The 14,538-nt window shown below is 42.6% G+C and overlaps 3 protein-coding genes across 3 annotated transcripts in view; all 3 read left to right on the top strand.

Moving 5' to 3' along the window:
* The window catches only part of chaf1b (chromatin assembly factor 1, subunit B), a 39,332-nt gene that overhangs the window by 3,109 nt on the left and 21,685 nt on the right, over nt 1-14,538 (top strand). The window lies entirely within an intron of this gene.
* LOC128455569 (protein dopey-2) lies at nt 2,606-13,810 on the top strand. Its single transcript, XM_053439234.1, has 21 exons — nt 2,606-2,699; nt 4,111-4,211; nt 4,698-6,294; nt 6,913-7,012; nt 7,097-7,288; nt 7,425-7,547; nt 7,648-7,782; nt 7,881-7,936; nt 8,029-8,133; nt 8,422-8,488; nt 9,050-9,197; nt 9,341-9,420; nt 9,503-9,612; nt 9,849-9,998; nt 10,611-10,672; nt 10,895-11,023; nt 11,128-11,264; nt 11,348-11,403; nt 11,496-11,639; nt 11,744-11,876; nt 12,640-13,810. The coding sequence occupies exons 3-21, from the start codon at nt 4,766-4,768 to the stop codon at nt 12,895-12,897; spliced, it is 3,714 nt and encodes a 1,237-aa protein (XP_053295209.1). The 5' UTR covers nt 2,606-2,699; nt 4,111-4,211; nt 4,698-4,765; the 3' UTR covers nt 12,898-13,810.
* Nucleotides 2,634-4,086, top strand: LOC128455572 (chromatin assembly factor 1 subunit B). Its single transcript, XM_053439240.1, has 5 exons — nt 2,634-2,704; nt 2,803-2,872; nt 2,956-3,047; nt 3,157-3,316; nt 3,532-4,086. Exons 2-5 carry the CDS (start codon nt 2,832-2,834, stop codon nt 3,986-3,988), a joined length of 750 nt encoding a protein of 249 aa, XP_053295215.1. The 5' UTR covers nt 2,634-2,704; nt 2,803-2,831; the 3' UTR covers nt 3,989-4,086.

Here is a 14,538-nt window from a genome sequence, read left to right as displayed (position 1 = left end):
TGGTTCATCCCTTTTTGGCAGTCATCTTCAAAACTATTATAGGCTCTTACTCTAGCAGCTGCTACTTGTACTTCCTTCTCTGCCTTCAGCTGCTGCAGGTTCATCCTTTCCTCTTCTAGGTTGGATTGTCTCTCTGTCCTTTTACGCTCCACTTCAGTCAACATGGCCGCCTCTTCGAGTTTCCATTCGCTTTCCAGTTTTCTGAGCTTGGATTGCTGAGTTAGAATGTCTTTTGTCGCCTTTACCTCTTCTTGCTTAGCTGCAAGTTCTGCTTCTGCGTCTTGTCGTTTGCTGGAGCTTGTCGAGATTGCAAATGATTGGTCTGAGATGAGTGATGCTTCTGAAAATGCGGTTTCAGTATTTGTAAGTCCAAAGATGGAGCCATGATCCTCCTTACTCAGCACTATTCTGACTCTCTCCTTCTCGACTCGTTCGTTATAGTTGCCGTCGATAATGTCTCTGCGATTACTCACAAGAGTAAGGATTTCTTCGGTCAGAGCAGAGCAGGTGTCCATTTTTCCAACGATATCTGGAGTGGAGGTTTGGTTACGTGAGAGTGGCTCATAGTGATGCTGCACCGCATCAAGTTTTGAGGTAATGTTGTGTTGGGTTTTGTCGAGGTCATCTGGAGAGCAGTAATTTTTTAATTCAGTCCGAACTTCTCTTGCAGACAATTTCCAGGACTCATAGGCCTTATAAAATACATTTTTGTTTTTTAGAGCAGTCTCTTTGTGCAGTTCTTGGACCTTATCTGGTATTTTCCTTTGTCGAGAGCCTGGTGCGTCTTGATGTGTGGGAACTGATTTACTCGTTGATGCTGCTTCGAGTGACATTTTATTTTAATTGAGTTGCTAATTTGACTACCAGGCCTTAACCTTTAGGTGTAATATGCAGGAGCCTAAATATAAACTCTACTTTAGTAACTGTAGTTTCTTTAACCAGACATTTACAAGACAGTTGAATACTCAAGAGTTTCAGTACAAAATAGATACAACATAAATATTATAAGCAGAGGAATAAGGTTTGATAGGCACAAACAAAAGAGGATGCGCTATAAATATGCTTAAGCAAGCTATCCTAGGCAATTTAAAACAGTGTTAACGCTCCTCAAAGAAAACAATAAATAATGTTGTTACATGACACATTTACCATTAGGCGTTATTATCGTCATCATCATTATTTTGTGATCAGTTTTTACTTTAATAACAGCAGGGATGTCCACAACATTTTATATTTACATATGAAAAGCTTCATTAAATTTGTATCCACGTCTCTCAGTGCATCATTCGTGCGTGCACTTTTTGATGCGTTATCCGGTCTTGCCTGACGGTCGATTTGTAAGTTTGTTTCATCGGGTGACGACTCGGGTCAGGAAGACGTGTCAGTGTAGCTTCGAGTTTTACTGTAACAGCCCCCCGCTTCCCCAAACACGACACAGAGTTTCTCAACTGATGTCACACGGCTCTTTATTGATCACATCATCGTGGCGCCGTAAGTGCACCATAAAACTGCAATGAGATCAAGTACACAATCTTTTAATCAATAAAATCATACATAAACATTCAAATACATTTAACAAACAAATCACCACGTGAGGCAAGTCTGATGCGTTTAACGTGATATAGCGACTCCCATTCCGTGCTACCTGCAGCTGAGTTAATAGGACCAGCTTCTTACCTCGTTCCGCTGGCGAGGGGTGTTAAACTATAGTTTTTTGTTCCGTAAGGTTTTAGAAAATGCCGCACAGCCGGCGACCGGTCTTTATTACTGCTCCTCTCTATATGCCGGGCTGTACGGCAGGTGTTTTATTGCAGTGGTCCGGAAGAGAGGGATCTGGTGCGTCAGTTAAAATGGTCCGCTCCTTAAACTGCAGGTATTCATGCGAGGGGAGTCGCTATGTGTAAAACTAAATAAGCCCAACCCAAAATAACAGAATAAAACAGTAAGCCTTAAGTGGCATGCGTAGCAGTCAGTTACAGCTTATTTTAGCTTCTTATTTACTATTTTGGTTGCAACTGTCTTTATGCTGTAGGACAGAAGCTGTGTATCTTGAACAACCATAAGAGTTACGTGCAGGGTGTGACCTGGGATCCTCTCGGACAGTATGTTGCCACTCTCAGCTGTGACAGGTATAACGCTCATTAAGTCATTATGTTTTGCTGTAACCTATAGTCAATGACCATGAGGTTTTCATTTCCTGATGCTCAAGTTGTTTGTGTTTTTTTTCTTCCCTTCAGGGTGATGCGTGTTTACAGCGCACACACAAAGAAGAAGGCTTTCTCTATCAGTAAAATGAGCTCTGGGCCACTTCCAGAGGGAGAGGTCAGTATATATGTGGAATTGTTGACACTCCTATGAGTCGCACCATGGTGCTATGGTAGAATCAGAAATCCCTTAGCTGACTGTAAAATGAACACCAAACCATTCTTTCTATATTATTCCATTTTCCGTGTAACTTTTTATTTTGAGATTGTTCTCCATGAGCTCAACTCTCCATTCTCTCATATTACTCCCTAAAATCTTCAGAGACTTTCTGTTCTCCTGAAAAAATGTGAAAGGTGATTTGAACACGTTCTCAGTCCTTCACTTCTCTGCGTCTCCGCAGGTAAAGCCGCACAGAATCTTCCACGACGACAGCATGAGGTCGTTCTTCCGACGTCTTTCGTTCACACCAGATGGTTCTTTTCTGATCGCCCCAGGTACGGTAGCAGAATCCTCAAAATGTGCCTTCTACCTTACTTATCCTGTGAAAATAATTTGTATATGCTCCTTCTTCGGTTGTCACATATTTTTTAACCTCAGCTGGGTGTGTGGAGATTGGAGAAAACATCATGAATACCACCTACATCTTTTCCAGGAAGAGCCTCAAGAGGTAACTGTTCTGTGCCGGTCAGAGTCAGTGTTGTTGTATTAAAGGAGGTAAATCGTGTATAAATTTCTCTCTGTTTGTTTTAGGCCCATCGCCCACTTGCCATGTCCAACTAAAGCTACACTGGCTGTGCGCTGCTGCCCAGTCTACTTTGAACTGAGAACTAAGAAGGGAGAAGGCAAGGACATTGGTTAACACACACAAGTGTTATTTAAGTCTTTGTAATTGTCTGTTCTCTTATATCTCATCTTTACCTTTTATATTTTCCCTGTTTCTGTTTCAAGTAGATGGTTCTGAACAGCTTCTTCCCAACACATTCCAGTTGCCTTACCGTATGGTGTTTGCAGTGGCGTCAGAAGACTCCATCTTTTTGTATGACACCCAGCAGACCCTTCCCTTTGGCCTGGTGTCTAACATCCACTACCACACACTCAGTGATCTTACATGGTAATTCAACATTTTCCTCTGTTGTCTTTTGTTGCGTGTTCTTCCATAGATAAACAACTTAAAAAATGTGTAGATTAAAATGATCATTGGTAGACATAGAAATTTGGTGTGTGTCTAAAAGACTAAATCACAATTTCATTCCTCCATTGCTTTTTCATGTGCATCTCCTCCATGTTTCCTCCATCCAATTGATGTTTCTTTTTTATCCCCTTTAGGTCTCGGGATGGTTCCTTCCTGGCGGTGTCCTCCACAGATGGCTACTGCTCCTTCCTGACCTTCTCTCCTGGGGAGCTGGGCACTCCACTGAAGGAGCCCCCCACATTAGAGGTCTTTGTTCCGAACAGTGGTGTCGAGAAAAAGGGCAAGAAGTCAGCGGGCAGGACATCGTCTCCCTTGAGCAGCGCAGCCCCGACTCCCTCTTCCCAAACCATCCATTGCAAAGATGCCCCCTCTATCACCCCCCCAGAGGAGAAGAAGAGCACCCCCAGTACCAAGTCTAAAACTCAGCCGCGCAGGATCACCCTCAACACTCTGCAGGGTTGGGGGAAACCCAGTAGTCCTAAAACCACAGCTCCTTCAGCACCTCAGACCCCGACATCTGGAAGCACAAGTGCTCCGTCCACTCCTCAACCACACACACACAATGAAACGCGACTTGTTGTCACGTTTTAATTTAATCCCAGCATCTTCGACACGTGTCAGTGTAACTGGGACACAAACAGACACTATGATATTTAATGGGTTGAGCAAACAAGCCAGTGGCTCTTCCTAACCATTATGTTTGTCTGTCCCAGGCTGTTAGGCTGGAAGCACTACATCGCTTCACAGTGCTGTGGCACCTGATCCGGGAAATCCAGACCAACAGGACCATGTCTCTCAACCGCTCCTTTGACCGGTGAGTACACAGCTGAACAGTGGAATGCAGTAAAGACAAACGGAGAGCAGTATCTGCACTGTAGTAATTAATATACTGTATCTTTTTATCTTTTTATCATTCTTCACATCATCACTGCTACTCTGATTGTGGATTCAATAAATATGCAACTGCTAACAAGTGTCCTAATGGTGGTGCCAGAGAAGTGTTTTAATAAGAGCCGTATTTACAATTTGAGTTGCAACAATGGAACTATTGCCATTTCCCCATTTTATTGTAAAATCTGAGTGTATACAGGCACCAACATATAAATGCAATGGGATTTACTACCCTCCCTAGACATTATTACTGTATATGTAAGTACAGTTTTATGCCCCATTATACCTCTTAAACGACTGACAGCGTACTGTCAAAATAAAGTATAAAAAAAAAAAAACTTAAATAAGTACAGCAAAAGACAGCTTTCATTTTTTGTTTCAGTTCCTTGACATGCTCTTTGCTTTCAAGGTAACCTGAAGATTCTTAGCAGCAGAAGTCGAAGCTCCACCAGAACGTCTGGGTCATCTGGGGATGCTATGGCAACAGAGGTCACCACCTTAAATCTCACCAACATTGTGGACAGGGAATCCCTGTGGGCAGAGTTGGACACTGGTCCAGAGCAGGTCAAACTGCAGGACTCTTTTGTGCCATCAAAGAGTGAGAGTGAAGACACAGAGGAGGAGGAAGAGGAGGAAAATAGAGCAGATGATGAGGCTGAGAGTGAACACACGGAGTCAGCAGACACTAGCGGGGCCCAGGTATCCACAGAGAGCTCCGGTTCTGGTTCTGCTCTGTATGGCAGCATTGAGGAGGGCAGGCTGGTCAATGGCCTGCGGAGGGCAGAGTCTGAGCGTACACAGGCATCTGATTCGCTGTCAAGTGAGGATGAGGAGGATTTAGAGCTGGAAACAATGGCCAGGTCTCGCCTGTTAAAACAGGAGCGTGAGAAGAGAGAAGCCATCGACTCTCTGTTTCTTCATGTGCTGCTGTATCCTGTGGCGGGCGGCTGGCGCCACCTGCTCCAAGGTCTGTCACTGCTAGACAGCTTGCTGAGGAGCAGCGCTGAGTGCCCTCTGGTGGATGCACTCTCTTCTAACTCTCTGGACACAAGCGCGGCTGCACATTTAAACCTGGTCTCTAACCTTTTACACCGACACCAACAGGCCCAAGATGGAAAAGGCTTCTACGGCTGCCTGCTTTCACCATCCTCCTCCCCCTCTCTGCCCCCGTCCATTCTCATTGAACTGCTGGTGTCTTTGTGCCTGCGATTCCTGCGCTCTCATTACCCTTCATACCTGAGCCTCGGCCCTCTTGACCTGCAGGGGAACAGGGAGGTTCAGGTAAGGAGTGTGGAGGTGCTAACCCGGATTGTGAACCAGCTTGGTTGCGTGGCACGAGGTCATGAGGGCAATGGGGCCGGTGCGGAGCCCATCCGCAGAGTCTTGTCCAGATGTCAAGTGCAGCAATATGCTCTGCTTACACTTTCTGCATCCATGTATGTCAGCCAGAGGGGAATGGACAAAGTAGCTTCCAGAAATGTGGAGCTGCTGGTTGAGCAGGGAGGCCTGTCAGAGGAGAGTCTGGTGAATCTTGGATCAGGAGGCGGGCAGGAACAGTACCCCTTACAAATGGAATTACTCAAACTCCTTGAGGCCCTCATAGTCCTGGAGCACCATGTTGGGCTTGGCGCGGCCATCCCATCAGGTGGCTTAGGCGGAGCTTCCAGCCAGCCTGTTGAGTCTCGTGAATCCCCAGCTGCCAGCTCCCCCCTCGCCCGTGAGTGGCAAACTGCTGTCCTTTTCCAGCAGTCCATCAAATCAGCCCAATATGTCCAAAGTCACCCCATTACAGCCCAAGGAATGTTTGTTTCTGCCGCAGCCATGGCCCTGCAGCCACAGTACGGCTATGCCATGCACCCCCACTGGGTGTCTCTGCTGTGCTCCACTCTGCCCTACCTGGGACGCTCATTAGGAATCATTGTGGCGCCCCTCATCGGTCAGATCTGCAGGAACTTGGACGAGCTGGTAAAGTTGTATGAGCATGATGGAGGAAAGACAAATCAGAGGTACGTTGTGCTTTCATACAGTAGCTCTGTACAATTACATTTTATGTTTAGTCAGATCTCACCCGAGATGTGAGAATTTACATCATTAACAAGTAAACAGATAGTAAACCTAAAATTGGCACATAATAAAAATAAAAAAGCAAAGTCATTTTTGCAATTGTTTTTGGGGAAATCAGGTTAATAACTTATTTATTGTTATGCTTGTGTGTCATGATAAATGTGCCAGCAGCAGCTATTCATTTGTTAGTCCGATAAATGTTTTTCAATTGTAGAACTCAGCCACAATTTTTTTTCATCTGTTATGAGTAGTATGAGATGATTAAGAAATTACACAAGATATTTTTGAAACACCTTTGGCCTGTACCTGACTCAATGTTGACACAACTTTTACAAATTATGCATTGGACCAAAGTTCTGACTCCTCAAGAGATCTTATCTTTTTAGACATGTGTCATGTTGAACCATTGCAGCCGAGCTTTTGTCCAACAAACGTGTAGTTAGGGAGAACAAGTTGCAGTTGCTTGATTGCTTGAGACCCAAGTTATTTCTGGGCTTGTGCAACAAAAGGTTAGTGTCTGGTAACAGGTTTAATGATATATTTGATTGTCTCCTGATCAGCCTCAGTGGCAGGAGAGAGAACATCGCCCCAGACTACCCTCTCACTCTGTTAGAAGGCCTGACCACTATAACACACTATTGTCTACTGGACAACAAGAGGGTGAGAAGTAAACATACTCCACATACAGATTTCTATCTTTTATTTGTATGACAATATTAAAAAATTAACGAAAATGTCTGTTAGTCCCTGGTTGCCTGTGAACCTTCGGACATCCGTAATGCACGCAACGCTGTGATCGAGGCTCTGCCGGAAATGCTCACTAGCATGGTTTTGTTGTGGGGCGTGGTCAGGAGGGAAGAGTTTCACCGGCGGGCGTCTGACTCTGGCCAGAACAGCAGACAAACTTCTACATCTGTCTACTTTAAAAGCACCAAGGTGTGTGTTTTACAAACATGTTGTTAATGCTGTGTGTGTTTGTTGATCATGTGTTATTCTCACATATTATCTCCTGCTCAGCCATGTCCATGAAGTATCATCTGAATGGTTTAATTTACGGTGTGTCCATGTTTAGATCCTTCGCCACCGAATTCTGGAGTTCCTGGTCCCTCTGACTGGGCAGTATGGCATTCAGATGATGGCTTCACTGGGAGTAGTGTGGAGCAGTAGGAAGAGTAGAAGGAGACATAAAAATATGGTGAGACCTGCAGTGAGTGAAGAAAGAAAGAAAGTCGCATCTATGTCACTGATTGGCTTGAGAGAACTTGTTGACATCTTTATGTTCTTCTCTTCTTTAGGTTTTACCTGTGGCCAGTGAGGCTCGTCTGGCCATTGTGGATCTGGTGAAATCACTGAACACCTTGCAAACAGATACCATCCTGCAGTTGATCAAAGAGGTGGTGAAAAAACCTCATCAGATTAAAGGAGAACAGGTATGCAAACACATATACACACTTCAATGCTCATGATTATGTTTCTAAAGTCTATTTTCACTCATTTTCAAAACGTATTCTACCTTTTTCTCCACCAGAAGTCAGCCTTGGTTGATATCCCCATGTTACAATTCAGCTATGCCTATATCCAGACGTAAGTAAGAAAATACAGAAGTCCCAACCTCAGATTTTTACAGCCATTCTAGAAATGCTCACTTGTGTAACGATTTCCGTCTCTGTTTGTAGTATTTCCGCCCAGGTTCTGCACGAGAACATTGCCCCTCTTCTCAGTCTGCTGCGAGAGTCTGTTCAGCTCAACCTGGCCCCGCCCGGACACTTCCTTCTGCTGGGGTCAGTTTTTAAACATTCAGAGCTTATCCCACACTCTGATTAACTCTGTTTAGTACTACTTACACAAACGTATTTAGGACAAACACACCAAAACTCTCTGCAGTCAATGTTTATGCAGTCAATCTGACAACTTTTGTTATCTTCTCATATTATTTTCTCATAATCATCTTTATTGTTAAAACAGTTCATAAATGCATTGCCTTGAGGTTTTTTAATTTGTAAAAATGTTGGGCACTGTATTCAAGTTAATTGATTTAGGAAAATGCAAAAAAATTTCGTATCTTGCAGAATCCTCAACGACTTTGTCAATCGGCTCCCAAACCTGGACAATAAGAAGGATACTCGAGACCTGCAGGTATGATACTTGAAAAAAAAACACGTGAGCCTCTGTGTTGATATTCGGTGGATTTACTTGCACTTAGGTAACCAGGTAACTCAGATGGACCAGGTTAGAAGAAGAAAAAGTAAAACTGCACGGTAGTAGACTGGTAGCTATTGACTGGTTTATGTTTGCAGCAGGTCAATAACCAGATTTCTCCTGAACCCCATCTGATCTTGGAAGCATGGCCTGTTGCAGCAGACTGACAAAAAGACAGAACAGAACCGAGCACTCTGTGTCTAAATTGAACAAAAACTAAAATGTTTAACATTAGAAACTGACTTAGTTAGACCTATACAAGCTACTTTACATTAGTTTCAGATAAGGAACGACTGTTATTTCAAATATGGGGACTCATTACGTCATTCAACCAAGCTCGTCTATTCTACTATTTTCCATGTATGTAATTTTTCATCATGCTTGTTAAAAGCTAATTAGAACCTTGGTTATCGTTATATAAGGCAGATAAACCAGGTTTCTCAATGACACGTCATTTAAGAGTAATGTGCTGAACTAAGTAACTACATTACCATGCAGGAAGTGACTCAACGGATCCTCGAGGCGGTGGGTGGGATCGCGGGGTCATCCCTGGAGCAGACCAGTTGGCTGAGCCGCAGCCTTGAGGTCAAAGTTCAGCCGCAGGTGTGCCCTGAAGCAGACGAGCCTGATGACGCAGATGCTGAAGGTGAACAATGTGGTTACTTCACCCAATACATTGGCATTGGTGTACAACCTCAGCTGTATTTATTTATTATTCATAAAATATGAGAAATATTAAAAGCTTGGTAAGACTCACAAATTAGCTCCCGCTCATTTTCTCCCTGTCAGAGTTGGCTCAAGCCAGCACCATGGTCTCCTCCTCAGCTCCCTCAATTTACAGTGTGCAGGCTCTTGCTCTCCTGGCTGAGGTACGGTTCTGTGATTTTATTTTCATTTTTATAGCAAGTAAATTCGAGTTTGAAGTGTTTAACACTTTTTCTCGTTGTGCAGATGTTGGCATCACTTCTGGACATGGTGTACCGCAGCGATGAGAAGGAGAAAGCCGTTCCTCTCATTTCTCGGCTCATGTACTTTGTTTTTCCGTATCTGAAGAACCACAGGTAACTGCTGTCGCTGTGCTCTAGGTTATCTTGGTGTTAATAGCATTGGAGCCTTCAGTCTTAATAGATTTAGATTGTTCTACCGGCAGAAATTGAAAATCATATTCATAATTTTGTTTTTATTAGTGTATAACTACCTGAAATAAAGAATCTTGCATGTTGCACTGCCATGTTTCTACCGAAGCTAGATACTGGTCCTTTAATAGAGTTCCACTAACTACCTTTCTCTTCTGTAGTGCCTACAACATGCCCAGCTTTGATGCGGGTGCTCAGCTGCTGAGCAATCTGAGCGGGTATGCCTACACCAAAAGGGCCTGGAAGAAAGAGGTCTTTGAGCTATTTATGGACCCCCTCTTCTTCACCATGGATGCTTCCTGTGCACCCAGGTTAGTGGGTCGTCTGTTGGATTGGAATTTATTTCATTCATTCACCACTGTACAACCTGGAACCATCCAAAATATAGCATGTGGCCGATATGTGTGGCCTCAGATAAATCATGAACTGTATCCACGGTTAAAAAGGGAACAGAAACCATAACAGAGAGGTCTTCCCGGAAAAAAAGCCTTTCAAAACTGAATTAACTGAGAGACGTTATTGGTAGAAGCTGATGCTAGGTAACACACGTCACCACCGGGAGGATCCAACCGGGGTTCAGCTCTAGTACGCAAAGCCATCTTTTGTTTTCCGGCTTATAATTGGGGCTTGTGTCAAGATCACTTCTTTTAACCTTTCAATTTCTTTCATAGACATCTTAGTATCTGTTAATACTTCTTATTCTAAACATAAAACAAATTCTCTTCCACCATTGCCCAATTCATGACAGTGCTAATTTCATCATTACCATTCAGATTGTTCATTGGCTCCACTGTGCATCTTTGTTCAATATTTTGCTGCATCTTAATACGAAAAGGAAAGTCTTCGTCCCTGAGGTGTATTTAATTAGGTTGCTTAAATCAACTGAAAAACTCTCATGCTTGACTCTCCTTTGTTCTTTCTAGTTGGAAATCCATTATTGATCATCTGCTGACTCATGAGAAGACAATGTTTAAAGACCTCATGAGTGAGTACAGCCTGTTTGAGTGACACAATCTGTGATACAGTTTGTAGAATAATCAATTCAGACAAACAAATATAAAGTTTAAGCTTCTTAAGGATTTATAGAAGTTATGAATTTTTTAGACTAGTAAATTGAGATGAATCGTTTTAAAACTTCTTGAAATGTCTACTTCACGAGATGTTTTGGATTATTTGCTGTGACAAACTTTTTGTTCCTGTGACGTAGGCTTGCAGAGTGGCTCCTTGAAACTGTTTGGTAACGTAGATCAGAAACCCATGCTGCTGAAGCGCCAGGCCTTTGCCATGTTCAGTGGGGAACTCGACCAGTACCATCCTTATCTGCCCCTCATCCAAGGTGTGGCACTGCTCCAATACACGTTTTTTGTAACTGGGTTTAATTTAGTGGTTTAAAATGTTGCTCTGTAACATTTTCTAAAAGAACACTCCTCACCCTTTCAGAGCGTCTCACAGAGGCTTTGCGTACGAACCCCAGCCCAGCTGTTTCAGCCCAGATGTTCTTGATGTTTCGTGTTCTCCTGCTGCGGATTTCATCCCAGCACCTGACATCTCTTTGGCCAATCATGGTCACAGAACTGGTAAAGATACCTTCCTGTAGGACCATGGCTTTAAACGCAGGCTCAATATTGAATCAATGTCTATTTTATTTGTCGTTCTTCAGATTCGCATTTTTGCACGTCTAGAGAAATCTCTGCAGCCGGATAAGGAGGTCTCAAAGTGAGTTTAATTATTTTACTCACAAAATCCTTTTTTACTCACACCCTTCAATGCTCTCTCTTAAATTACTCGGTTCTTATTTTACTACCTAGACTGGCAAAGGTGGTGCGTGGAGCCATTGAGAGAAATGGACCGGTGAACTTCTCTCAGGCAGAGTTGGACATGTACCTGTCAGCCTGCAAGTTTCTGGACACCTCCTTGACCTTTCCTCCCGAACAAATACCAGTCTTTCAGATGTAAGAGACCAATTTAGAAGTAACTTCTAACCATTTGTAACTAGATTGAGATGTTAGATAAGTTATGTTAGTTTTTTTGTCTAACTGTTTGTATCCACATGCAGGTATCGCTGGGCATTTGTCCCGGAAGTGGATGTGAACCGCTTCAATGGCCCAGAGATGTCGCTGATGGAAGCTGAGCAGGAATGCATACCCCACGTTGTCAAAGTACTGGAGGGGATTCAGCAAAGATATGGGGTAAGATCAGTTTGATCACATATTGGAAGGCTTAGATTCAGAAGCACTGTTGCGGTGGAAATTTGAAACACAAATTATAAATTCAATATTGTCTTTTAGGGTTTTATTTAAGCCTTTTTCAAAAGGGATCATAACTTCAGCAGAGTGTTAGTTAAAGTCTGCCAGCTTTATATTTTTTATATTTTGCAAAGATAGGCCAGACGGGAGTGACAAACGCAACTAATGTTCGAAAATGTGAAGGTCAGATTAGATCTGCTACATCCTGGTCTCCAACGAAGGAATATTTTATATTCAATTAGTTCCAATCTATTAAAAAGTCAACAATGTGGACACTCATTGTGACGAGTAATTTTTTAAGATATGAACGCTGGAAAAATAGAGTTCACCTCTATGTAGATCACAGCAGATAGTTCAGATCCCTCACAACAAGGGAGGGATGGTGTCTGGGTAGAGCATGCAGGAGGCAGGTATAAATCACCCGCCGTGACGGTTTCCTGCTGTATTGTCACATGGGCTCATGTCATTCGGATATGTTACTAGAAGGTTAGGGTCTGGGACGAATCCAGAACTGACTGAGTCAGTTCTGGATTCGTTTCTTACATAAATGTCTGGAGTTGAGTCTCTAATGGAAGCTTTAGTGTTTGGTTATGATGAGGTGGATCTTTTGTCATGGTAATGATGTCACATGAATTAGCACTGGGTTGTGATGAACATTAACTGAGAGGGATGGGTTTTTTTTTTATATCCTGACCTTATTTTCCAGACCCTGAACGGACTGAGCGAGGAGTCTTCCACCGAGCGTTTGGAGTTCCCCCTCCTCACTCAGTGCTCCCTGCGCTCCATCACCCAGCTGTTGCCTTTTCTTCGCACCCTTTGCTGTTCCTTCCAGGTTCCTCCCCCTAACGGCCACCTAATGCAACACTACCCAATAGCAGACTACCCAGCCACCAATCCGCGCGCAGTCCTGAGGAAGCTGGAGCACATCATTGAGAAAGAATTCCTGGACTCCACAGAGAGTTAAAAATACTCAAGCATGAAGCTTTCAAATAAGTCCTCTCCCCAAGCTTTTACACCTGCAGCCATATGAGTGTAATATCTAAAATAGGCACAACAGTGATCATGGAGTGTGAACTTGAAATGTTTTAATCTTTTAACTTGTCTGATTTCCACAATAATACTTCTGAGGTTTACCCTGAATCTGTTATGGAAAGACCAAGGGACATTGTTGTAGCTCATTCAGTTGTCTGAAAGATATGGTATTAATTACAAGTTAAGTAGATATGCTCCTTTTTATTTCTCTGTAATGTACTTTGTCTCCACACTATCTAAAAGGTTGACACATTGAGATTGTTTCACAGTGTCTACTCTCTTTGTTCTTATTGATTTTAGAAGAAGAAAAAATAATGATTCCATAAACATCAAATTATTGTTCCGCTACCGCGTTTTTGTTTGTAGCCAAATAGCAGATTCACTGTGAGGAATTTTATCATGTATTTGTTTTCTTTTGGTTCCCATAACAAGCGTACACACTGCATCTGTCTGACTCTGAGAATGTGAAGGTTGTATGCCTGCAGGGCCCCGCTGTAGAACTAATTTCTCTCTTTTTGTATTGAATTAATTATGGGACCTCACTGATTTACATTGATTTTACGAGTAAGTTACTGAATGTGTTTTTGTGTACACCACGAAAACCCCTTACAATATCCTGGATTTTATTGGGTGTACCTCGGTAGTATACAGTACATTCTTGCAGTTGTTGGTGTTTAAGGGAACTTGAATCTTTCTTTGCGGTTGTTGACTGATGCTTTTCACAACTGCCTGTCTTGTTTTCCACAGTACTGAATGTTTACGTAATTTATTTTGGATGTCTAAAAGGACCATGTTAAGTTTTGAATTAAGTGAAAAGGTTCATTAAAGTAAATATTTAGCTTAAATGGTGGTACATTGTATTTGCAGCCTTTAGTTGCTTGTTTTCCTGCGGTTGCACATCAGGGGAATTTATTCAGGGAGTGGGAAAAACTGTAACGTCTACTTCATGGTTGGTAGTTCAGTAAAGGTAAAATATAATAAAGACAGTCATGGTTGGTGGTTCAATCCAATGGCACCTCGTACACATAGTGGACAATTAACCCTCTGTGTGTCTGTGTCTGTGTGTGTCTAAAATTCTAAATAGATAGTCCATACATCTATATTACATTACATGTCATTTGGCAGACTCTTTTATCCAAAGCGACTTACAATTAGTGCATTCAACATCTACGAGGGGCCATTTAGGGGTTCAGTATCTTGCCCCAGGACACTTTGGAATGCAGATGGGGAAGAGTGAGGATGGACCGTCAACCTTTTTATTGCAGGACGACCACTCTACCCCGTCCTAAATGATAGGGACGTAGCTAAAGGTCAAATGTAATAAAGCCATTCATTGTTGGTGGTTCAGTCCTCCTACACATAGTGAACAATGAACCGTGTGTGTGTATGTATCTGTGTGTGTTAAAATTAAAAAAAGATGGTCCATACTTTTTAATGATAGGGACGTAGCTAAATGTAAAATATAATAAATACTTTTAAATATATATGTATTGGTCACTTTGACATATATGTCAATGTGCAAAACAAACATCTATCGGTCAAAAAACAAAAAGATAAGTCAGAATTAATAAAT

The sequence above is a fragment of the Pleuronectes platessa genome, chromosome 14 (genome assembly GCF_947347685.1).
Source record: "Pleuronectes platessa chromosome 14, fPlePla1.1, whole genome shotgun sequence".
NCBI lineage: Eukaryota > Metazoa > Chordata > Actinopteri > Pleuronectiformes > Pleuronectidae > Pleuronectes > Pleuronectes platessa.
The sequence above is the reverse complement of the archived record's forward strand: the minus strand, read 5'-3'. Positions and strand labels throughout refer to the sequence as shown.

Excerpts from the sequence above, each read along its gene's own strand:
- LOC128455572 (XM_053439240.1), top strand. The coding sequence starts at position 2,832 with ATGAATACCACCTACATCTTTTCCAGGAAGAGCCTCAAGAG. Across the intron at positions 3,048-3,156 it reads GAGAACTAAGAAGGGAGAAG|ATGGTTCTGAACAGCTTCTT; the intron begins GCAAGGACATTG and ends TGTTTCAAGTAG. Across the intron at positions 3,317-3,531 it reads ACACTCAGTGATCTTACATG|GTCTCGGGATGGTTCCTTCC; the intron begins GTAATTCAACAT and ends TATCCCCTTTAG.
- LOC128455569 (XM_053439234.1), top strand. The coding sequence starts at position 4,766 with ATGGCAACAGAGGTCACCACCTTAAATCTCACCAACATTGTGGACAGG. Across the intron at positions 9,613-9,848 it reads CCGTATCTGAAGAACCACAG|TGCCTACAACATGCCCAGCT; the intron begins GTAACTGCTGTC and ends TCTCTTCTGTAG. Across the intron at positions 11,640-11,743 it reads CAAATACCAGTCTTTCAGAT|GTATCGCTGGGCATTTGTCC; the intron begins GTAAGAGACCAA and ends ATCCACATGCAG.